Source organism: Periplaneta americana, chromosome 2, assembly GCF_040183065.1.
Source record: "Periplaneta americana isolate PAMFEO1 chromosome 2, P.americana_PAMFEO1_priV1, whole genome shotgun sequence".
In the NCBI taxonomy this organism is placed as follows: Eukaryota; Metazoa; Arthropoda; class Insecta; order Blattodea; family Blattidae; genus Periplaneta; species Periplaneta americana.
In genome coordinates, this window is record NC_091118.1 from 69,690,979 (window position 1) to 69,715,755 (window position 24,777).

At 35.6% G+C, this 24,777-nt stretch overlaps 2 protein-coding genes across 6 annotated transcripts in view; one reads left to right on the top strand and one right to left on the bottom strand.

Annotated features, from left to right (window-relative positions):
- Window positions 1–8,549: 8,549 nt before the first annotated feature.
- Window positions 8,550–22,933, bottom strand: ATPsynE (ATP synthase, subunit E). The gene is made up of 3 exons (XM_069817944.1): window positions 22,775–22,933; window positions 16,246–16,402; window positions 8,550–8,767 (listed from the first exon to the last, which is right to left on the bottom strand). Exons 1-3 carry the CDS (start codon window positions 22,817–22,819, stop codon window positions 8,718–8,720), a joined length of 252 nt encoding a protein of 83 aa, XP_069674045.1. The 5' UTR covers window positions 22,820–22,933; the 3' UTR covers window positions 8,550–8,717.
- Window positions 22,934–23,108: 175 nt separating this feature from the next.
- Window positions 23,109–24,777, top strand: part of Gpat4 (Glycerol-3-phosphate acyltransferase 4) — a 191,081-nt gene continuing 189,412 nt past the window's right edge. For 2 of the 5 annotated variants that reach the window (XM_069817939.1, XM_069817940.1), the window contains exon 1: window positions 23,110–23,364. In XM_069817939.1, the coding sequence (XP_069674040.1) occupies window positions 23,212–23,364 (153 nt within the window). In that variant the 5' untranslated portion in view covers window positions 23,110–23,211. Of the gene's footprint in view, window positions 23,365–24,777 lie in introns of all 5 variants that reach the window. The other 3 variants (XM_069817941.1, XM_069817942.1, XM_069817943.1) reach the window with 2 other exon arrangements.

Here is a 24,777-nt window from a genome sequence, read left to right on the forward strand (position 1 = left end):
AATAAATTTATTCATGCTGCAAGAGAAATGAAAAATAATGAGAAGAAACTGAACAATTATAAATCTACACTTTAATTCACAAGTACAGTGCATTTAGAGATAGAGTGGACCACAGCGCCCTTGGACTGGGCGAGAGTTGCTGCACCTACTGCCAGATTTACATGTAAACAGCCGGCAAGTTCACTCTATCTCTAGATGCACTGTATAAGTAGTGAGGAGCGAGACTTCAATATAAGAAGTAAAGAAACCGAACCTGTATACAACAGTCACCACACTACTGAAAGATGTTACACTCAGCCAGTATACACCGAGGCATCGATTTTGACATATGTGATTCATAATATTATAGGAACATGATTAGCATAACATCCGGTTGCAAAAGCCAGCTATAACGGCTGGGGGGATGATCGTGCTAAACACACGATACCTCCATTCTGGTTGGATGATCGACCACCTATGCGAACGTGAGGCCACTAGCTGGCTGGTCAGTCTGGACACTTCAAGGGCTGTGGCGCCATGGATTAGCTTAACAAGCAGAACTGCAGGATTTCATTTTCAGATAGAATAATGTAAGGCAAAACTCACATTAGCTCTCATCATTCATGAAACGTATATGCTTATTTTAAATTTTATGTATCCAGGGTTGCCAGATGTCCTGGATTTCCCAGGATTGTTCTGGATAGCGGTGTGTCCTGGATTGAGTTATATTTGTCCTGGAATGTAAAAAACATTAGAAAAATACAATTTTCTGCTCATCTCTTACTTACGAATAGCTTTTAAGGAACCCGGAGGTTCATTGTCGCCCGCACATAAGCCCACCATTGGTCCCTATCCAGAGCAAGATTAATCCAGTCTCTACCATCATATCCCACCTCCCTCAAATCCATTTTAATATTATCCTCCCATCTACGTCTTGGCCTCCCCAAAGGTCTTTTTTCGCCTCCAGCCTCTCACCTAACACAGTATATGCATTTCTGGATTTGCTCATACGTGCTACAGGCCCTGCCCATCTCAAACGTCTGGATTTAATATTTCTAATTATGTTAAGTGAAGAATACAATGCGTGCAGTTCTACATTGTGTAACTTTCTCATTTCTATAAAATTATTTTTAAAATTTTATTAAATTATATCTCTTGACGAGAATATTGTACGAAATGGAAATACAAAAATTGGAAATTTATCGTTTGAAGAGGTGGAAAAATTCAAATACCTGGGAGCAACAGTAACAAATATAAATGATATTCAGGAGGAAATTAAACACACAATAAACATGGAAAATGCCTGTTATTATTTGGTTGAGAAGCTTTTATCATCTAGTCTGCTGTCAAAAAATCTGAAAGTTAGAATTTATAAAAGTTATATTACCGGTTGTTCTTTATGGTTGTGAAACTTGGATTCTCACTTTGAGAGAGGAACATAGGTTAAGGGTGTTTGAGAATAAGGTGCTTAGGAAAATATTTGGGGCTAAGAGGGATGAAGTTACAGGAGAATGGAGAAAGTTACACAACACAGAACTGCACACATTGTATTCTTCACCTGACATAATTAGGTACATTAAATCCAGATGTTTGAGATGGGCAGGGCATGTAGTACATATGGGCGAATCCAGAAATGCATATAGAGTGTTAGTTGGGAGGCCAGAGGAAAAAGGACCTTTGGGGAGGCTGAGACGTAGATGGGAGGGTAATATTAAAATGGATTTGAGGGAGGTAGGTTATGATGATAGAGACTGGATTAATCTCGCTCAGGATAGGGACGAATGGCGGGCTTATGTGAGGGCGGGTTCCTTAAAAGCCAGTAAGTAAGTTTTGTCAAGACCCTGACCAACCTATGTTCAACATCGTCAATACTCCCTGGCACCTCCAAGAATTAGACTTGACCGGCAAAGGGATTATTTGAATGCACTGTATATCCTTCCTTCTTTCTACCAGAGTCATATGCTCCATTGGTTGGATGAAGAGCTTTGGCAACTTGTTAATACAATCTTCAATCCATCTGCTTTCTCTGATCTGGGTCTAAGAGATTCTCTAATTGAATCGGTTATTTGGTAAAGGCCATATATCCAATTTTTCCAAAAATTCATATTATTACATAAATGTGTTCTGCGAAAAGAGCTGCTCCTTTGTTGTGAAAGAGCCATTTCTCAGAGCTTTCTACATGCAGCAGAATGGAGTATAAATTTCTTTGTTTATTTCGAAAGGGCCATATCTCCGGATATATGACCTTTTCCATGTACTTTGTAGCATTCTCCGAAAATGCAATGTTTTATTCCAATGTGTGTTGGCTGTTTGTTGTATTGCTGTGCTCTCAAAGATTCAATGTGAGTGTTTCATGGTGCCAACCACACCACCTCATTCTAGTGCTGAGGTCAAGAAAGCATGGTGCTCTTACCTCCATGTCCCCAAAGTGCTTTCCATGGCATGTGAATGGACTGCCTTTACCTTTAACTACAATAATCTGTGTCAATGGCCGATGACAGACCAAAGTTGTCCAGTAGAAGAGAATTTCTAAGACTGTGATTGTCATTTTATGAAGAATGACCTTTCCCTCCTCTGTTGCTTCTTTATTGTTGATTTTAATTTAAACATATTTCTGAGCATCAAATATGACTTTTTACAATATAATGTTGCTAACCGTCTTTATTTAATTGGAAAAAGCCATATCTCCACGTATGAAAAATATGTTTCTTTCCACTGAAATTAACATTACTTTTAGAACCAATGGGAATCAGTCTATAACAAGTGTTTCCCGAGTTCATTTGTTCACATGTGAGTGTTTCAATACATTGGATAAGTAAAACTAACATTTACTGCGTGTGTGTAAGATAAGTAAATGAAAGAAGAGATTGTAAAAAGACAAGTATTGCACAGGCAGGCAAGGAAAATAGTGTTTAAGGTGTATAATTATTTTAAAAGCTTTGACAAGCAGAATGTTTCTGGCCATCTTGATGCTGGCTGCAACGTTGCCAACGCGCAAGAAACGACTGCAGAAGCATGTGTTGTGGGATTGAGAACCGTGCAAAGACTATTGTTAGTGAAGGAAAGATGGTTTGTTTGGTGTCATGCTTACAGTAATCAACGGCTAAGGTCATTATTGTCTTTTGATAATCTAAATTATCTCCTGCGCTATTTGTATTGCACATGCGTGTGAAGTACAATATGGCAATGTTGTAAGCTGCCTTGCTCTCTCTCTCTCTCGACGCAAACGCTAGCAGACTACCGCCTTCCGAATTGCCAGTGACTCTAGTATCGTTTAATGGTTTTATGTTATTCCATTTTTACTCACCCCTGTAAAATTTGAAAATATGGATATAATATATGGCCTTTCCAAATAACTGATTCAGTTGGAGATGGAACTGAACATTCTAATAGAATGTGCATCACTGTCTCTTCTACACTGCATACTGGCCAAGCTGGCAAGTCTGATAAATTAAAGCTATATAAGTATACCTGAGTAATTAAGGGGAGATGTAAGTCAAAATGCAAGGTTTCAGAAAATCATTAATATCTTCTAGTGTATCGCACCTAGAACTGAGAAATTTTGCATACTAATTTGTATCTGTGTGGTAATGATTTTTTCTCCAGATTTTAATTTTTTAATTAAAAAAATAATGCATTACTATGCACGTGTACTGTATCGTTTATTATGGAAACTGTTTAATGAAATCTGAAATTTTTTCTGGTTAATAAGAAAACACAAAAATATAACATTTTATGCAGAGACTTTTCCATATTCCTCTCCTTTCACTTTTTATACAATTTTTAATGTTATAAAAATGGATTATAAATCAGTCTTCTTTGTAATGTAAAAAATAAAAGAGCATATAATTTCACAATAATTATTTTGCAAGATAAAGTGAATCTACTCAATAAAAGCTAGCATGCAAAGTTTCACCTAATTACCACAAATGGTTCCTGAGAAAACTGTACTTACATTCACTTCTCCTTCTCTTCGAAATCTTGAACTCTTCTATTCCTTCGTACCTGTCGTCTCGCTTCACTTACCTTTCTTCCCACCACAATCTGAACACATGCTCTCGCCATGAAACAATACTAACAATACCATCCCATCGAACCTCCTCATACTCATCCTCTTTCACAATAGCCCTGCCAAGACTCTGGAATTCGTTACCTGCTGGCATCAGGGACTGTCGAAATAAAATTGAATTCAAATGCAAACTTACTAGGCACTTGGTCAGTAATTGAGACTCGTTCAGACATGGTTTCTTGTAAATAGTTCTCTTAATCTATCACAAAATATTTCAATATCCGGTAATTTCATCACTATAGAATTTTGTTATTGTAGGTTTAATTTGTAATTTAGTAAATTCAAAAATATTCTTTGTTCTTAATTTCTATGATAAAATGTCTAGCTTTCATTAATCAGGTATTCTTGTTGTACTTTAATTTTTATTGTAATTGTAATTGTAAATTTAATATTAATTGTAATCTTATTGTTCATGTTATAGTTGTAATCCCCTGGTAGAGGGGCAGAGAAGGCCTGACGGCCTTATCTCTACCAGGTTAAATAAATAAATACTAATACTAAAGTATTGAAAAATGTAAGTTGCAGGAAAATGCGGACAAAGTAAAACATTGTTTTCAGTTCCTTAAGCACCTCATATGCCTTAAAATTGTCCATATCCATAATCAGGGCCGAATTTGGCCTTCAAATTTTGAGGGAACGTTCTTGAAACTATGTACTATTAAATTACACAAAATTTGTTTTGTAATTTTTTACCATTTTGACCGACATTTCCCCTTAAGGAGCTTGTATTTGCTGTGGCTGTAAATGTGACTATGGAATGAGGTACATTTTTATACAAGGACTGGTCTGAGGGTTCATGTATCTCGCGAAATTTGCACCCTGTTTCGCTTCTGCACCATGTATTAATCCATTGTGTATTAATTTGTTTCTTGGCTGCTTGGATGCACTTGCTGAGGGCATGAATGCATAAGGTGCTGGATAGATCAGAAGCTTTGTTTCACTAATTTGTTGGCCTCTATATTGCAAAGTATACTACACACATGCACACCTAATATTACTGACCTGCTGCATATTATTAGTTATTTATGTATTGAGGTAAGTAATTTTTACTAGTTATGGACGAGTTTGCATCTCACCAATAGCGAGGGATGCAATTAAGTAGTCAATTCTACTTAACTCGTGAATTGCATACCTAGATCATAATATACCCCATAGGCTTTGACGTTAACAACTTTTGTCAGGTTTACTATGCTGCCATCTAGTTGTTACATAAGGAGTCACGTCATTTTAATTGCATTAGCGACTGTACTGCCATCTCGTGTTCGTTTACGGCAGACAGGTGGCGATCCTGGCAGTTGTTCTCTTCAAAGTGCAAACAATTTTAACATAGCGATGACCTATCTGTTACATATTATATGATCTAGTTTGCATATAATGTTTTTTTCCACTCTCACATTTTACGTATTAAAAATATATTTCATTTTACATTATTTAATATTAGCTCTATTGGGATGGTCGTCGAAAATTTAAATTATGGCTTATTTAACGACGCAACTGAGGTTATATCAGTGTCACCGATGTGCCGAAATTTTGTCCCGCAGGAGTTCTTTTACATGGCACTAAATCTAGTGACATGGGCCTGTCGCATTTAAGCACACTAAATGCCATCGACCTGGGCCAGGATCGAACCTGTAACCTCGGGCACATAAAGCCAGAGTTATACCAACTCTGCCATCCAGGGCGACATGGTTGTCGAGTTTTGAGTATTTTTGTATTTGTTGCTATGTTACTGTTCAATGAAACATATTTTCACTCATTTCTTTAGGGAAGTAATGTGACTGATGTCCCATCGTCAATAGCAACCAACATTGTCATGGTAAAATCCATTTACTTCCCTAAATACAAGGTAATAACAGCATACTTACGGCAGTAGAAGTGAAAAAAATATTTCTTCATTTCACATTATTTAATAGCAGAACTGTTGGGAGGATCGTTGACTGTTGAGTATTATTTTATTTGTTGGTATGAGACTGTTAAATGAAACATATGTTCACTAACTTCTTTAGGGAAGTAATGTGACTGACATTCAGTTGTCAAGAGCAACCAACATCATCAAGGTAAAATTAATTTACTTCCCTAAAAACAAGGTAATAACAGCATACTTACTGCAGTGGGTGTGAAAAAAATATTTTTACACTACTAATGTAGCCAAACTTGCCATTTTTCACACTGTTGAGTTATTTCTAGCTCATAAGTAACTGATAGATAGATAAATATTTACTTGAAGTTACAAGTAAACTCTAATGTTCATTCACATTTTTTTAAGTGTTTACTGGAAGAATCAATATCAGTAAACACTTGTAAGTACAGTTGAACCTGGTTATAGCGTCACTGAATGGACTAAAGTAACGTCGCAAAAAACTTGTGTCTCTATAAGAAATACTAAATAAATACAGAAGAGTAAATAAATTTCAAAGAAGAAATACATTCACAATATTACGTATTTTGTATACTGCAATAGCCTAATTTAATTCATAATTTTATATAGGCATACAGTATTAAAACTTCTTAAAATACTTTACATCATTCTTGCTTTAATATTTTGAAAAATAAAAATACAGCACTGGACTGTAGGAAATAGCGAAATACGGAGTAAAATATGATAAAAGGCAAAGGTAGCGCCATCATATGCCATGAAGGCACTTGGGGAGGAGGGAGGCTAGAGGTAGAGCCCCATGCTTTCCATGACCTCAGCACTAGAATGAGATGGGATGGTGTGGTCGGTACCACGCTCCAACTGCCTTTCACTCCCGAGAAAGACCCGGTACTCAATTTGATAGGAGGCTGAGTGAACCTTGGGCTGTTCTGGAAGTTTGGAAACTAGAAAATCCTGTCACTCAGGATCGAATTCCAGACCTTGCAACGTATATTAATTAAAATACATACTATACTCACAATAATTAAGAACATAGGTTGAAGAAATCTGTCATTTTTTTCTGCTTCAGTTTTGCAAAATGCTGGATCTGTTAATCATTTTTAATTCTTTCCTAACCAAAGCAAATTCACGGCACACATCAGCTTTCATTTTACTAGTCTCGACTTGTTTTACAACATTAACTTTATCTTCCACACTTAAAACTTTTTTTTTTATCTTTGCTCAATTCGATGGTGTTCAGGTAAAGGGGGTTAAGTAATTTTTTGTGCAAGGTCTTATCTCCCCTTACACAAACACCATCAAATTCTACTGTATGTAATACATGTTAGTAAACTTAATGTCTGAAGTTACAATTTGGACTAAAATGTCTGGATTACAATACAATACACAATCTGGCTTGCTATTGTTTGTAAATGCCTGTTGGCGTGACAGAAGAAAGAGTTTGGCTTACCACACACTCAACTCTCTTTTCCTAGAATTTCAGTTTTCGACTGGTATACAATGCTTTTATAACAGCAACTGAAGACTGTATTTGTCACTAATGACTCTGATTTTAGGTACCAGTACGTAATTGCGTTGGGGTGGGGGACTTCAGCATGTTTCGTTCAGCAGTGATCGGTTACATTACGCCCGAATACTGCTATTCGTAACAGGCAACATCCTGTAAAGAAGAATAATAGCAAGATGCTGAGAACGAAATTTGTGACTTAATTTCAAATGGGGAAATTGTAATAATGATACACATTTTGAGATAAATAATGCTTGTATAAAGTATTTCAAATATTCCTCCATTGTTTCTCCAGAAGTGGAACGAAGTTTTTCTAGATGTAAGGCTGTGTTTTCTAGCAACAGGCAATCATTCTCCTTTCAAAATTTGAAAATGTGGTTTGTTAATCACTGCAACAATATATGAAATGAAAAATTATGTAAAACATAAACGTAATACACCATCACATTAACATAGTGAAATAACAAGGCTGATACTTGTCAATGTTATATTAGGTGTATTTTCTACAGACAGAAAATAAAATATCTTTAAAATAGTCCAATTTGTCTTTAACAAAGAAGATGATGTCTTTAAATTTTTCTTTAGCAGAAAGTTGTGTTTCGAAGTCAAAGGAGTTGCTTTCAACCTCCAAATGCTGAAGACTAACTTACCGTGATGATAAGCATGAGTTCAAACAAACGAAAGACACTGTGTTAACTCACCCCACTCTGAGATGTACTCAAAATTAGAGGCGCATGAAGAGCACTGGTAGTATAAAGGCATATATTTCTCAGGCCTACTAATAACATTATCGACTACAGCTATTTTATTATATCTCTGCCTCTGTGCAACATTACAGTTTGCAGTGAGGGGTAAGAGAGATAGCATAAGTTTTCAATTATTTTTAATGCTCTGATGCCCACGACCAAGATAAACCACTTGAAATTTACACTCACTGGCAGAGATATAATAATAAAAAAACGGTACCTGTGAATTCCTCTTAATGATAAGCTCTGTTTAATGTATGTAGAACTTGAAATTGTTATAAAAATAATAAAACTGTACTTCTTAATGACTGTTGCTATAGTCAAGGTGTTGCACTCTTCTAAAGTATTGTGTTAAAAAAGTATAAGTACCTAAACGTTTTTACTTATTTTTATTCATTACAACGAATATTTAACAGGAAAAGACAGGAACCACTATGCAAATGTTTTAGTTATATTTATATTTTACATCTTGAAATACATTTTAATCTATACACAATTGGGAGGAAATTTACTAAACTGAACACAGTAGAAAAAGAGGCTTCAAGGCTCAGGTGTGGCACCAGCTTGTCTCGCAAGATTGTCCAACTCCTCTGCAAGAAGAAAAAAAAAAAACAAATATTAAGGGTAAGATGACAGCAAACTTGTCCCATATTCTATGTCATATTCCTTCATATTCTCTTTGTCAGGCTTCCTGTGGCTTTTCTTCGATACAGCTTTGACCATATGAATCCCATCTCCTGGGCAAGATACAGTTATGATGCAGTTGTTTCTGGTTGCAACTGCACTGAAGATAGGAATGATTGTGAATTATGGTGGAATTTTGATTTCAGGGGAAATAGAGTACCCTAAAAATGCAGTAGAAGCCCGATATAACATGACTTTTGGGAGACATTCTTCACCCCTGCACTATAGCTTAACTATAGTATATTGAAGAGTGACCTGTAGAGTGACAAAACTTCTAAATTTAAGTTCTATTTCGTCCATCTTCTAATTGTTCCTTCTGGGATACAGTCCCCACTTTATAAACTTGCCTTTCACACTCTGTTCTTGACACAATCAATTATTTTATGTTTGTGGCTCAATGAATAAGCTTTCTTTTCTGGGACATCACACGTGCACTGAACTTAAGACTCAATTATCACCATTTAATGAGGTAGGCGAGACCTCATATATAATGAATATGTGATGTGTTAAGACTCAATACTATGTGAATGTAGGGTTGCTAGTGACCAGATATGGGAGCTTAAAAAGAAATCTATGAGAGGATTACCAAAATCGGCTGCTACAGAATTAACTCTTCATTTGGCACTTAATTGATTCTAAACTGCTACGAATTTCCTGAACTTCACAAAACTATTTGGAATTAAAACATTGAGAAATGTGGAATTACAATATTAGGATGCTAAGAATGACATAGGACTCCCTCTCAACTCGAGATAGATTTAGCGATAAATTGTAGAATACAGAATTGTTCTATGCAAACTAATGAATGAACATATTGAATTTCTAACAACTCAGAATGTTGCTAATAATTTAATAATAGTATTGTTCTCTTGGGGGACATATTCTTCACCGCATTATATCAGATTATGTTGTATCAAGAAATTAATTTAATCTTTAAAGTAAAGATTCTATGATCTTGTGCCACCTTTCAGCGAGGTTTATCATCCCACAATGGTGTCAGTTTCTGGTTTTTGATGTGAAGAATTCAGTGACATCCATTTCAATGATTTCCAAGTTTTGGAAATTTCTTCCATGCAGGAAGTGGGCCATTAATCGAAACAGATGGTAATATGAAGGAGCAAGCTCAGGGCTGTAGGCAGGGTGTGGTAATAGATCAATTTCTCCTAATGCCTGGATTTTTTCCATGGTTATTTCAGTAGTATGGGTTTTGTATTGTCCTGTTGCAATAAATTCTATTTCTATTAACTAATGCCACGTATTCTCTCAAAGCTTTATGAACTCATTCTAGAATCCGCAACAATTGCATGTCTGTTTGGAACAAACTCCTAGTGAATCATACCTTCAAAATTCCACCAGACTCATTATATTACTTTGGAGCTGAACTCTTTAGTTTAATAACGACTTTGGTAGGCTGATGGGGATCAAGCCACTGTTTTGAGGGTCAAGGTTGGAGTAATATATTCATTTTTCATCACGTAAGAATTCTGATAAATCTATCATCAATGGGAATAGTGAGAAGTTGACAAATTCCATTCTGCATTGAGCCTATTCAGGTGTGAATTAATGGGGTACAGATCTACAACTTCTGAATGATATTCTAAGCATCTTAATGTGGTGATATATCTTTTCAAACACCATGCTCTTCTGACAATCTATGAATAATTTTTTGTCGTTTTTCTTCCAAAATTCTGCGTGTATTCTTAATATTCCATACCCTAATCCACATTTCATACTAGCTGAGAGGATGTGAAGGCATTTCTTTCCTCTTTTTATTGCCCTGAGTCTGTCAGCGACAGAGCAGGAGCTGTTATTTCTTATACTTGCAACCCCCCCGCCCCCCAAGCTGTATACACAAGAAAATAAAATATTACATAAAGTACATAAGTGAATATAAAATACAGCCACACAGATGTTTGACATTACATGTTTGAGTATATTTTAGTGTTGTCCTTACCATATTTTCAACTAATAAATGATTTAATTAAAGAATGTTAGTTTGTATTAAGAAGTCAGGGGGAGGGACACAGTGCAGATTGTCCCTTTGTGTATATTGTTGTGTAGGAACTAGGGTTACCAAACGTCCGTATTTAGCAGGACATGTCCGTATTTTGAAGGTTTGTCCTGCTGTCCGTATTTATTTTTGAAGATTTGTTAAATGTCTGTATTTTAGCATGATCTGCGATACCATCAGTAACACGAGGTTGAGCCCATTTAATATTTTTTCACCTGAAAATCAGCATCAATAAAACTGTAAACATACGAAATTATTCTTCCGAGTGTAGCGAAGGTCAATGTTTCAGTGATCTGTCAGCAAATACAGTATATGATGAGTGAAGTAATTTTTGTGGCTACATGTAAAATTTGGTTAAAAAAAAATTGGTCGGTGTTTCTCTGGTAGGCTTATGTTTCTGTATACAGTGTTGAAATTATAATGTACTGTACTGTGATTGTATTTTTTTGTTTTAACTGTATTTTAATTATTTTATTGTACAGATAATTATTTAATATATGCCTATGCAACTTAACAAGCAATAATCAATTAAATTCGACTTTTGAATCTGAAAAAGCCCTAAAGAATAAGATATCTACAAATGTTTTTGTGTATGGACTTTGTCCTGCTTTTGAACTAATTTGTCCTGTTTTTCACTAATGAGTATCTGGTAACCCTAGTAGGAACTAGTGTTGAAGAAAACATTTGCTCTCAGTAGCTTTTTAATATGCCAATTGATATAAAAATTAAATACAAATGCTTAATATAGACTTTCCAAATATAGATTACCGGTAAACATTTTCAATAATAGAATTTGTCACTGTGTTGAAAGTTAATTTGTCAAATGTTTGTGAGATGGACAGTAGCATCTTCCCCTTCACTATGGTAGAAAGTGTGAGTAGAGGGGAAAGGCCTATCAATTGAACTGTAATGGGGATTAGGTTTTCCAGGTATTGTAAAGCTTTTATATCTTCACCTCCATTATTGAAATGCTGGAACCATTGTCGTGCTACATGTTCAGAATATAAAAAAATATGGGGAAGGAGTACATATATAGAAAATACGAATATGAAAGAAAGATTTGGACTAGCCTGGTTCAGACTGGGGATTTGGAAATTAAGAAATAATAGAGGCACTATATCTCAAGGCACATGCCCATTATGAGGACGGAGAGAAGATGACATTCACATTGTTCTTGAATGTCAAAATACTGAAGATATACGGAAGAAATTTATAAAAGAAAAGTTTCTACAAATAAATAAAGAAATAGCTATAAAAAACTGATGAATAATAATAGCATAAAATTGCAAAAGCAATTAGGTTTATATTTTTTTTTGACTAAAAAAATTAGAATGGATAGAATAAATGAAATAGAATTGAACGAAAAAAAAATATATAAATAAATAGAGAAATAAATAAATACATAAATAAATAAAAATAAGAATAATGAATATCAAACAAATATGTTTTTTTAAAGCTTATTTTATTTTTATTCTAGAATGAGTTGAGTCTTGCACAAAACTAAAAGCAAGTGCAAGATAAAACAAAATATGTAAATTGTAGAAATTGTATTTATATAATACTATATCTTTGTGTAAAATTGTTGTAAAGTGTGTAATGTAAGGGTTAAATTGATTTACTTGTATGTACTGTGTGATCTATTATATAATAAATATCAATACATGTTCAGAAATGATGTTTTCACCCTGGACTTCACATATTTTCCAAACCATGGCAGCACCTTTATAACCTTGTATCCAGTAGTGTTTTAAAAAGAGTCTACTATCAAACCTGATCACTTCCATTTTATATTCTTTGCTTAACAACTGACCATAGTCACATGCTTACAAAACACCAGAATTGAAAAAAAAAACCGACATTACTTACGAGTCAACCTAATATGAACTGCATCCTTCCCAAATAATTGCTTTTTATAGCAAGTGCAATTAAAATTGTAATAAATGAGCCTTGTTTTGTTTCATGACAGCCACACCTGGCAACACAGTACCAAACAAATCCACATCTGCAGTGGTGCCAACTTATATGGGTGATGCCTTACTGGTGTCATTCATGAGGTACAAACCTGTCTTCGAACAGTTGACTAAACAAGGACATGATATGTGATAGTTGCTTATTGAAATCAGTAAATTACAGTAAGTAAAATTTCAATATGTAAGGATGAATTGTTGGTGTGCATTTTATTCTCATCTCTCCTACCGATAGTCAGGTGCCACATAAGGATAATGCTGAAAAGTTAGATTTAGAAGATGTTTGTGACGAATTCATAGGGAGAAACACATTTGCCTCACTCCATGCTATGTAATAGCGAGTCCACTTCCGTATTATCAGTTTATAGTTAGAAAGAATTCAAGTCCTCAAGTTAAAATGTTTATATACTTTTAACATTCTATTTAACTACTAAAAATGGATAATTGTGCAGAACTACACTTAAGATGTGGGAATTTTTTCTGTATATAGTTACTAGTATGAAGGAACAAATTGGTATTCACATAAAATCCAAAAGAATGTTACCTACAAGATCTCTACATAATGTATTTCACATGTAACAAACTACAACCCTAATATTATACCAAGGGTAAAATAGGGTTTCAATATTTGGATTAAAAAAAAAAAAAAAAAAAAATAATAATAATAATAAATGGAACATAGCCCCTGGACCTTATACTAATTACTGTATATACATTACAAAACCGTTCTTAGATCTCCATTTTGTTATTTTTAGCATTCTGCAGTATATTGTATAGGCCTATACTATCCGTAGTCACATCAATATTACGAAAAATATTATTATTAAAGGGAGGATTTATGAGATTCTTTTGGGAAATTAAGATCAAGTGTTTGAACCCACCCAATGTTTTTAAAAAGTTGGCGCCATTGCACATCGGTAAGCTTCTATCACACACAAATCATTTTCCATACAATGTATGTAATAATTTTGGCATTATTAGTACGTAATAGTTTTATAAGCGTCAAAGTCAGAAGTTTTGGAATACTTGATTTCAGGATGGCATTAATTAATGTTTTTTTAACTTGGTTATTTAACAACGCTGTATCTACTACTATGTTATTTAGCGTTGATGGAATTGGTGATAACTAGATGGTATTTGGTGAGATGAGGCCGAAGATTCGCCATAGATTACCTGATATTTTCCCTAGGGTTGGGAAAAACCTCGGAAAAAATCCAACCACGTAATTAGCCCAAGAGGGAATCGAACCCACGCCCAAGAGCAACTCTGGATCAGCAGGCAAAGAAGCTGCCGCCTGAACCATGATTGGTAGCTCTAATTGATGTTTGAGAATAAGTGAAGCATCTTTTACAAAAACAATCATAACCAGTCTGAAAACACATTTTTTTAAATTTAATAGGGGAAGAAAACTGTGTACAATTTTACCTCTGAATGCTTTTTCAATTAAATCTGATGCAAATTACAGTATAAAGAATTAATGCTCTTGGTTATGAATGTTTAGTTCAAGAGATGGACATAAGACTGTTAGAGGGAACTATTAATTACGTATTTAAGAATGCAATTTTTGGGCTTTGAATTGAATTTAACGGAAGGGGCACTATGGCCCAGCACTGCGACCTGTTAAGGTCTATTACGCTAGCCCTCTGGTGAAGCATTCCCGAACCCACACTGGCCGACCACACTAAGGTTCTCTGGTCCAGGTTTCGAGCAGGCAACCCCACTTGTCCCTAGGCCAGCACTCTCCATGCATCGCCGGCCGGTGTTCGGGAAATGCTATGGAATGATAATGACATGGAGAAATGGTGACGGAATGATGTAAATGTCTAATTTGGGGAAAAATGAGAGAACCCTGGGAAAAACCCCAACTGCGACCTTGTCCACCACAAGTGTCACTATGGATTTTTTCATCGGGAATCAAACCCGGGCCGCCTGCGTGACAGTCTGAAGGTCTGACCATTCAGCCACCGCAGAGGTGAATTTTTGGACTACAGCTATCTTTGTAAAGGATGCCTCAATTCCAACTCTGTGTGGAACTTGACTCATGAGTGGTCAAGAGACCCAATGAATAAATTTGGTTTGAAATAATTTCAATTTCAAATAATTCCTCCTTGCTGCAAAATTATTTTGCAGCAAGGAGGAAAAAAATACATTAAAGACAGTGCTGACATGGTAATTTTTTTCTTGGCCATACGCCCCCCCCCCCCTATTATTTTCTATCTTGAAATACATTTTACTCCTCTCTCTCTCTCTCTCTCTCTCCCTCCCTCCCTCCAACAGTCATTTGATGGATGTTTTCATGTCAAGGAAGCAGTAAATAAATAGCTACACCAAAGAAAGTACAATTTCTCATTGCTTCACTGGCTTCTGTTAAATGTATATAGTGATAAACAATTAGTTTTAGTCTGTAGTCACAATCAACATAAAAATCGTTTGATACTTCCCCGTACAGTATATTCTAACGCAATATTGTAGTCCCTTCAACTTGTTACAAATATTACACTCGAGAGGTTCAGAACGCAATACCAGGGAAATAGACCATTTCCGTAATAATTTGTCCTGGACCGCTCACATGTTATGTTGGTAATTAGTAACAAATAGTGGGGGAGTGTTAACCTACAACAATACGTTGAAGTATTTGCAGCTGCAAACTAAAATCGTATGTTTATCACTACAGTATATACATAACACAGAAGCCAGTGACGCAAACGAAAACTGCCTCCTTTGGTGTAGCTTTTCTGGAAAAATACCATTTTTATATACTTCTGGATACCAGCATTGTAGAGGTGGACTGTTTATGTTTATGAACATCAAAGAAGATTTATTAGGAACTACAAGAGATGATCTAAGATCAGTACACATTTCCATGTATAAAACTTAGGCACCCATACACTGTATGGCTCCATATGGGCAAAATTTTCTCTTCCCCATAAGGTTCATTGAAAGATTCTAGGTTCCCATACAATGCATGGTCCCATATGGCCTCCATGGCAGCACTGATTAAAGACTATGCTGTAACTCTGTCCAGTGCTGTGAAGTAACAGTTAGCATGTCTGATTGTGAAATGAACAGATCCAGGTTCAAATCCTGGTTGAGGCAAGTTACAAGGTTCGAGCGTTTTCCGAGGTTTTCCCTCAATAAATTGAAGCAGAATTGCTAGGTAACTTTCGGTGCTGGATCTCTCATTTCGTCATCATTAATTCAAAGTCACTGTCATCATTACCACAGCCCAGGTTAAGATCACAGTGCAGTGTGCTGTATTTGTACAAGTGTGTGGCAGTTTGGCAACAAAGTCATTTGCAGAACAGGAGTGGTCAGCACAATAAGCTTCAGGCTGCAGTGCAAGCCTTTGGTCCTTTCTCTGTAAAAAAAAAAAAAAAAAAAAAAAAAAAAAAGTACTGTAACTCACCTTTCGCTAATCTCGCCTTCTCTTGAGCTAATTTAGCATCACGAACTGCCTTCTGTTTGTCTTCAATCTCACGGATAGCTGCTTCCTTTTTGGACAGGCGACTATGTCGAATCGCTCCCCAAGCAACACCAACTGCCAAGAAGCTCCACCTGCCGAACTGTAATAAATATTTTCGTCAAAACTACAGTTTATACTGAACAGTTGGCATACAGTCTCTCTCTTGCACAGAAATATCTGTGTGGTTTGCATATTCAGAATGAACAAAATAAAACAAAAGATATGAGGATTCAGCAGTGTATATAAGTCGTTTATTTAATACGACTTATATACACTGCTGAAGATCTCTCAATACCTAAATTAGATTTATTCCATTATAAAAAGAAAGGTAAAGTCTGACAACCATTTCTTGTATACTATGACGTAATACCCACTGTAATAACATAACAATTGGAAGGAACAATTTTGAAAGAGTACAGAGCTTTAAATATCTCGAAGTGTGATTACTAGAGAGTGGAATTTAGGCATAAACCTATTTTTTCTCCTTGATACATACAGGCTTGAGATTTTTAATATTTACATTTTCATGGATAACTTATATAAGTATAAATAAAGAGGTTTTATAGTGCTTAAAATGCCTATTTCGATGTTAGTTCCCATTTTTAGGTTTTTTTTTTTTTGCATCATTTTTCGTAACTATTTACAGTTTTCTTAATATTCTGTACCATTTACATTCCAAGATGGGTGACAACTCCTTCCTAGCAGTGAACAACACAATAGAGAAGTACCTCCGGGCCACCCCTTCTCATTCTTACTATCTTTCAATCCTAAAATTCCAACTTTCAGTTGGCCTGGGTAGCGTAATCGGTATAGCGCTGGCCTTCTGTCAGTGGCGTAGCCAGCGAATGGGCCAGGTGGGCCCAGGCCCACCTAAAAAATATGCGACATTTGCGTTTTTTTATGGAAAATATTCAAAGTTAAAACTAAACCATGGATCCAGAGCAATAGTTACAGTCGATAGCATTAAGGTAAGAAGTCAAAAATGCGTTCATTTCTTCAAGAGCCAATTTAACTGTGTTAGGTTGTCTGGCAGCGATAAAAAGAAGGAAGCTGTGGAGGCTACTGGATTGTTACATCAGCTAGAAAAATGTGACACCTTATTTTATTTGGTATGTTTAGATGATATTCTTGCTCTTGCAAAATTAATTATCGGAAGCACCTCAGTCTCCAAAAATGGATATTAGTAAATGTTCGTCCTTCATTAAGGCAATGATATAAAACTTTTCAAAGCTCTGAATCAAAGAAAAATTCGACAATTGTGTCAAGCACAAGGCTTTGTAATCTAGCAATTCTATCCATTGAAAGGGAGAAAAGTTGGGATTTGTTGAAGGACCCATCATAAGGATCGCCGATTCGTTGCTAGGAAATCTTGACAGCTCCAGTTCACCTTATAAAGCGTTTGTATAGGTATGCCATGCATGATTGTTTATCATAATTTTGCATGTTATTAAATAAGACTTCCGAGAATGAGTTTCAAGAGAGTTGACGGCAGCGGCATTGTCAGGAGATGGGTCAGGTACTTTCTAAATTCTGCATATCTGGCCCTCCCAAAATAATTAATCTGGCTATGCCACTGCCTTCTGTGCTCGAGGTTGCGGGTTCGATCGCGACTCAGGTCAATGGCAATTAAGTGTGCTTAAATGCGACAGGCTCATGTCGGTAGATTTATTGGCATGTAAAAGAACTCCTGCGGGACAAATTAGTAGTATTATTATTATTATTATTATTATTATTATTAAGGATTCAATCCAAATATTACATTACCATTTATATTTTGGCCATGGATTTGCATTTCTCTGGATTTTTTACTAAACAATTCATGTATTTAATTTTTTTGTCTTTCTAAATTATTCTGTAGTGCTTTTATTCTGGATCTTTATGGTCACCCTCACTGAGGGCAGATTATTTTGTTAAAAATTAATATATATTATTATTATTATTATTATATCTTCTTCTGTCTGTCAGCAATTTAACACAAACTCACTGGGTTGTACCCGAATAAGCATTCTCTTACATTCCAAGACAGATAACAACCCCATCCTTTCTTCTCACCATTTTTGTTAAGTACAGCAGTGAGCGACACAATAGCCACAATAGGTGCTGATCATCTACTGTGAAGTAAACTATGGAAATGTGATTGGTGAATAAAAAACACTCTTATATTAGTGACATTCTTTAGCAAAAAAAGCCTGTTTTTATTTTATAGAGCCTAAATAAAGGACTTTAAGAGCCTATTTTAGGCGCCTAAAATGCTACTTTTTAGGGCCTAAAATTCTGCTCTTTAGTGATTACTAATAATAATATGGTATTGACAGAGGTTAAAGAAAGATTACAGGCGGAAAACAGATGCTATTGGACCTTTGTTACGATCTAGGGATCTCTCAAGAAATGAGAAAAAGAAAATATATAGAACAAGAATCAGGCTGATGCTTACATATGCCTCTGAAACCTGGTCTTTACTAATAAATGAGAAACGGAAAATTGCGGCATGGAAAAGGGAAATTCTGAGAAGAATATATGGGCCCAAAATGGAGAATGGAAAATTAGAACTAACAAGAAACTTTATGGATATATGGTGAACCGCATATAATGGGTGTAATTAGAAGCGCAAGGTTGAGATGGGTCGGCCATATGTTGAAAGAAGTGAAGAGGGATCATTACTGAAAAAGATTTATAGAGAGAAGCCGAATGGTAGAAGATGTGTTGGGAGACCTGGGAAGAAATGGATTGAAGGCATTTAAGCAGTGAGGGAAGTGAGATGGTATGCACCGGTATGGAATACCGTCACTGGTTTCTATGGCCAGAAAACATACCGTTAGTGAAAAATGACATACTGTCATGAAAAAATGTGATCCGTAAAAATTTGTTTATACATTTCTTCACAACAAAGAGTACTATTTGTTTGCTTCGTAAATCGAAACCACAGCTTTCAGGAACTGTATTCAACGTGTATTTAGACACGTTTATTTGATAAGTCAACTCCTAGAATGCTTACAAGTATAGAAGGCTGTGGTCTGTAGCTTGTGGTGGTGATCACTGCTACCAATTTAGTGACTGTCATTTTTGTTATTCTTGCTTTTTATTTATAATTCAATAAGGCACTTTGAAGCTTTAATATTATTTTAAATGATAAGTCTCAACGGACATTGCAAAATAATATAGCAAATAACTGCAGTAACTTGAAATTATTTTCCTAAGGAATATAATGTGTTGTATAAGCTTCAAAGATTCGCGTTACTGATTGCAAGAAACAATTTATTGTTTACATCATGTAGGTGTAGCCTATATTATAAGGAAGGGGATATGCCTTTTTGAAATAGAGGTATGCCAAGGGAAAATCTTGGGGTAGCATACCGCCTCTGGTTTTTTTCCCACTTCCCTCACTGCGTTGAAGATATAAAGTAGATGGGTATAAGGGCATGGAGGAGAAGAACTCAGGGACAGAAGAGAATGAGCTTCTATTGCTAGGCAGGCTCTGTTCCTTCAAGGAATGTAAACGCCATAGAGTAAGTATGACGTAATACCTACTGCAGGATATTAACATTCTTGAAGTATAGGTTGTGAGGAATTATTGAAAGGACACAAACGAACAAATTTTCATTATATATTGAAGAATGTAGTGCCATTATTCAACAGAGTTTGTGCTTCAATGATGGCCAGTAGTTCAGTTGGTAGAGCAACTGGCTATAGACTGGAAGGTCCCAGGTTCATTTCTGGGTGGTATAAAGGGAATTTTCTTGATGCCGAAACTTCAAAATGGTCCTGAGGTCCACTCAACCTCCTGTCGAATTGAGCACCTGGTCTTTCTAGAGGATAAAAGACAATTAGAGCATGGTGCCAACCATACCACCTCAGTCTAGTGCCGAGGTTATGAAAGCATGGAGCGCTACTTCCACGCACCTTCATGGCATGTAGAGGGGATAAAAAAATAAAAGGCACTGCAATTAATTTCAATTCATTGAGGTACTTTCGGAAATGAAATAACCTACAAACTTGGTAAGAAATGCAAAAATCAGGCCTCTTCAGTAGCCCAGTGCTAGAGTGCTACAGTTTATCTTTCCACAGACTTCTTGTATTCCCAGCATTGACTGGAGTGATGTTTATTTATAATTATATTTTTGAAGCTATATGCATCATGAAATATATTATCAGGAATTGAATCATTTTACCATAGGCTAAGTCTAAAAAATCTGCTGTGGAAAAACGCAGACTGCTCACTCTCCTTCACCAGGATTGTCTAGCTCAGGGCCGGGCACCGGGAGTGAATCCAGACTCTAAACAGGAATACTTAATATTCATCCATCATGGCATCAATGCTGCATGGTGTTTGGCGGGGAAGAAAGGGGTTGATGAGAAGTTATATGGCTCCCATTGAGAGTAGAATTTGCTCTTGGTGCCCAGCCCTGGTCTAGCTGTAACTGGAATTGTGGCTTCACCGAAATAGAGATTATATTTGTGAAATTCTCCCACAGGCTACAATTTACTAACATTGTTCTTTGTTAATAGGTTGCAAGATGACATTTAATTATGGCTTTATTGCCAAATTTCTGAACACATGATAACTTAAAACTATTCAACCAGTCTATTTCGAAATGCTGCATGGATAAGTGATAGGCCTATTAGCAAGTGTCAAGGATATGCACACATTTATCTGTAGGTTTTCATACTAATTTTGTGGCGCTAGTGATTGTCAATTAAAGTTAACGTTTCAATGAAAATATGTTCGATGAATGGTATAAACTAAATGGTTCCCTACAATAGAAACTTAAAAAAAACTAAATAAATAAATAAAAACATACCTAATGAGAATGTTCCAGTTGGAATGATGGCCTAGTCATCAGAAAGTAAATGTAATGGTCTAGAACAGTACCAAGATGCCATCGACGAATTGTTCAGGTTAAAAGCTAGGCTAAACTAGCGTTGAGTTTGTTCCTCGTACTCTACTTCCGCACCTTCAGCTTTCTCCTCTGTAATACCAACATAACTTTGATGACATTACGAAAGTTTCACGCTAGTGTACGCTCACATTATGTCTTGCATATACGAATCTATAGTATGCTCACATTATGTCTTGCATATTCGAATCTATAATAGGTTAGGTTAGTTTAAGCTTTTGTTTTGTTTGCATATACGAATCTGCGACAGGTTAGGTTAGGTTTTTATTATGCCTTGCATATACCGCTGGATAAAGTATGGTGACTTCTTGTTTTCTGATGTCAGCAACAAGGTAGTGTAATAGCGGATTTTCCCTTCTGCAATCATCGGAACAAACTCAGCGCTAGTTTCTCCAAAAGCTGAATGCAAGTCATTCATTCGACTTCAAGCAAGTTTTGTGAGTGAATATAGGCCTATATATAATTTCTTAAATTACATGATTTTGTTTGGGCGGCCGGGTAGCTCGGTAGAGCAGCTCGCTACAGACTGGAAGGTCCGGGGTTCGATCCCAGGTGGTGACAGGATTTTTTTCTCGTTGCCAATCTTTCAGAACAGCCCCGAGGTTCACTCAGCCTGCTGTAAAATTGAGTACCGGGTCTTTCCCGGGGGTAAAAGGCGGTCAGAGCGTGATGCCGACCACACCACCTCATTCTAGTGCAGAGGTCATGGAAAGCATGGGGTTCTATCTCCATGCCCCCCCAAGTGCCTTCATGGCATGTTACGGGGATACCTTTACCTTTATATGATTTTGTTTATGAAAGATGACCATACTACAATATATTGTTAAAATAAATCATAAAAACAAATCCTCCTAATTTTTCCAGGCCTAACCTAAAAATGTCATGTACCCGTTAACCAATGTTTCAACAGTTATTAAAAAAGTAATAATGGAGGAACGTGAAGTACAGCAAATTACGATCCACTTTCACTACGTGGCTATCGACACGAGCAGCAGGCTCGGCAATACATGCAAACGAAATTATACTAAATGTGAGGAATGTTACTACAGCTGTGTAGTATTAGGTGTTAGGTTAGGTTTGATTAGGTGTGTAGTATTATGAGGTTAGGTTAGATTAGGTAACTTATGTAATATTATTACGCCTATTATGTTGGAGACACTGAAACCCACTGTTACATTAACGAAATATGGCCGTATTCTTAATTCACGCGCGACGACTTTCGTATATAAGGTACGTATTTAGGGCGGGTTGGGTGCGCCTACAACTCTCCCAGTGATCACAAATTTCTACTAATGAATACTATAAATCCAAGGCATTTTCAAGGTATTTTATCAAATTCGTATAGTGGCTAGGACGTAAGTAATCTTTACCCCATACTACTTCACATAATTACATAGCAGCAGAATAAATATTACAACTTTCGTCATAATAAAATAGTCTACCAGCGAGTTATAATTATGTAATACTCTAGTGTACCATATCTAGAATTACATATTAAAATAAGAAATATATAATAATTCTGAGCATAGTTTTAGCAATTAATATTAAGCTGAATAAGTAATACATTGTTTACAAACCCTAATCAGCGGAGAAACTCGCAGAGGTGCAGGTTGGTCAGCCATATTTGTCCGGGAGGTCTTCCACGGTCTGTGATATACCAATACTGACTGCAATAATTTGTCTTGAACTGTTAGATCGTAGAAGCCGTGAAATAGTCAAAACAAGTACTATTTTACATTTTTCAAATTTATTAGTGTATAATAAATAATGTTATATATTTTATTTTGTGAAAAGTAAAGTCGTAATATTTCTGTTACTCTTTTAAACCAAATTAAATTTTTTGTTCAGTTGCCATGGCTGACTCTGAACTACGACTTGGCAATTGTTGCAACAGTGATTATAAATACACGAAATCTGTCATGGAGTGTAGTTGGCTATGTGAATTCCAAGCGATGCGGTTGTGAATGATTGGTTGCGAGTAATAGCAGTCGGTAGCAATCATCATCGTAGCAATATGGCGTTAATATGGAGTGTAATAAGTGTTTCGTGTTCGATTCTTGTAACACCGTTTTTAATGTTTTTATTAGCAATAATATTTTTGGCTTCAATTGGAAAATCTTTAGGAGTTCGCCGTTTATATGTGAAAGTATTGCTGAAAATATTTGAGGTAAGTTTGTAATAATACTTTTAAATTTAGTGATGCTAAGCATATCTCGCTTGAATATGAGACCTATTTGAATTATTCTAAGTTTTGTTTCTGTATTGCTGAATGAAATTGAATATTTAGATGTGATCAGTGAGAAAAATATTCCGTAAAGACGAAATTAAGTTTATCTTCTTGTTGACATTCTCGTTTAACAATCGTATGCTTATGTTTATTTAACATACGGTTTTGCTTTAATGACACTGTCAGATTTTTAAACCATCTCATCGAGAAACATCTAGAAATATATGAGTGAATAGCATATGGTTTTAGTTATGGAAACGGGGGTTAAATCGTTATGGTTAGGGTAAACTCATAATAAATAAGAATAGCATATGGTTTTAGTTATGGAAACTGGGGTTAAATCGTTTTGGTTAGGGTAAGCTCGTAATAAATAACTTTTTAATTAGTCGCACATTAGTTATCAACGAATTAATTCACAATTATTTGGCTGTCGTACCTATTTTGTATTCATAGCGTCGACATGTTGAGAGCTTCGATTTATTATAAATTGTCTTTCGTGCCGCGAATTGTATTACCGGTACTTGAATGACTTAAAGTGGATGCACCATGGCTTTACTGCATGTGGAGTAATGAGTCATATAATATATTCTTGTCTTTTTACCTTTTGTGATTAATTTCACTCGGGCACGTGTTAGTATCGTAGATCAATCTTAACTTTATAGGTATTTAAGAAATTAGTCGTTTGATTGTAGACGTTTGAATGTTTTCATACAATATTATAATACATACCGGTAGTGTGTAAGAAAATCTTTCTGAGAATTTAATTTTTACTGATTTGTTGAGCTCTTAATAACAATCTTTCATTGCTATGCTACTTGTGAATAATATAGGTCTAGGCCTATACTTTTCATTGAAGATACTACAGCAGAAATATGATAAAATATTTGCGAAGATAATTCTGGCACAAGAACAACTGGGAATGGATTACAAATCGCAGTACATGATCTAAGCGAAATTTCTGAAGTATCTGATTAAAAATCGCTTCAAGAACAAAAAGCGTTGCATTAAGAAGTTGAAAATTGAATAACAGACCAAATTTTTGTGATAATTGCCGATACATGAGAAATTGGGTAACAGAAATTACATTGATATGAATATGTATGTATAATATAGCAATGTCAATGCTTGTATGTTTACTGTAAATTTAATATTAAAAAAGGTACAGAAATGAGAATATTGTACAATACAACACAACACAACACAAACATACTGATATAGGCGTAAGACAGTTCGGATAAAATCTTGCAACGAATGAATAATTTATTTCCATACTGACCCAGAGGCAAAAAACACACTGGACGACCTAGACACGGATGATGTGACCATTAATTACCACATTGATCCTTTATGGAA

Excerpts from the sequence above, each read along its gene's own strand:
- ATPsynE (XM_069817944.1), bottom strand. The coding sequence starts at position 22,819 with ATGGCTGACCAACCTGCACCTCTGCGAGTTTCTCCGCTGATTAGG. Across the intron at positions 16,403-22,774 it reads GAGTTTCTCCGCTGATTAGG|TTCGGCAGGTGGAGCTTCTT; the intron begins GTTTGTAAACAA and ends TATTTATTACAG. Across the intron at positions 8,768-16,245 it reads GAAGGCGAGATTAGCGAAAG|AGGAGTTGGACAATCTTGCG; the intron begins GTGAGTTACAGT and ends TTCTTCTTGCAG.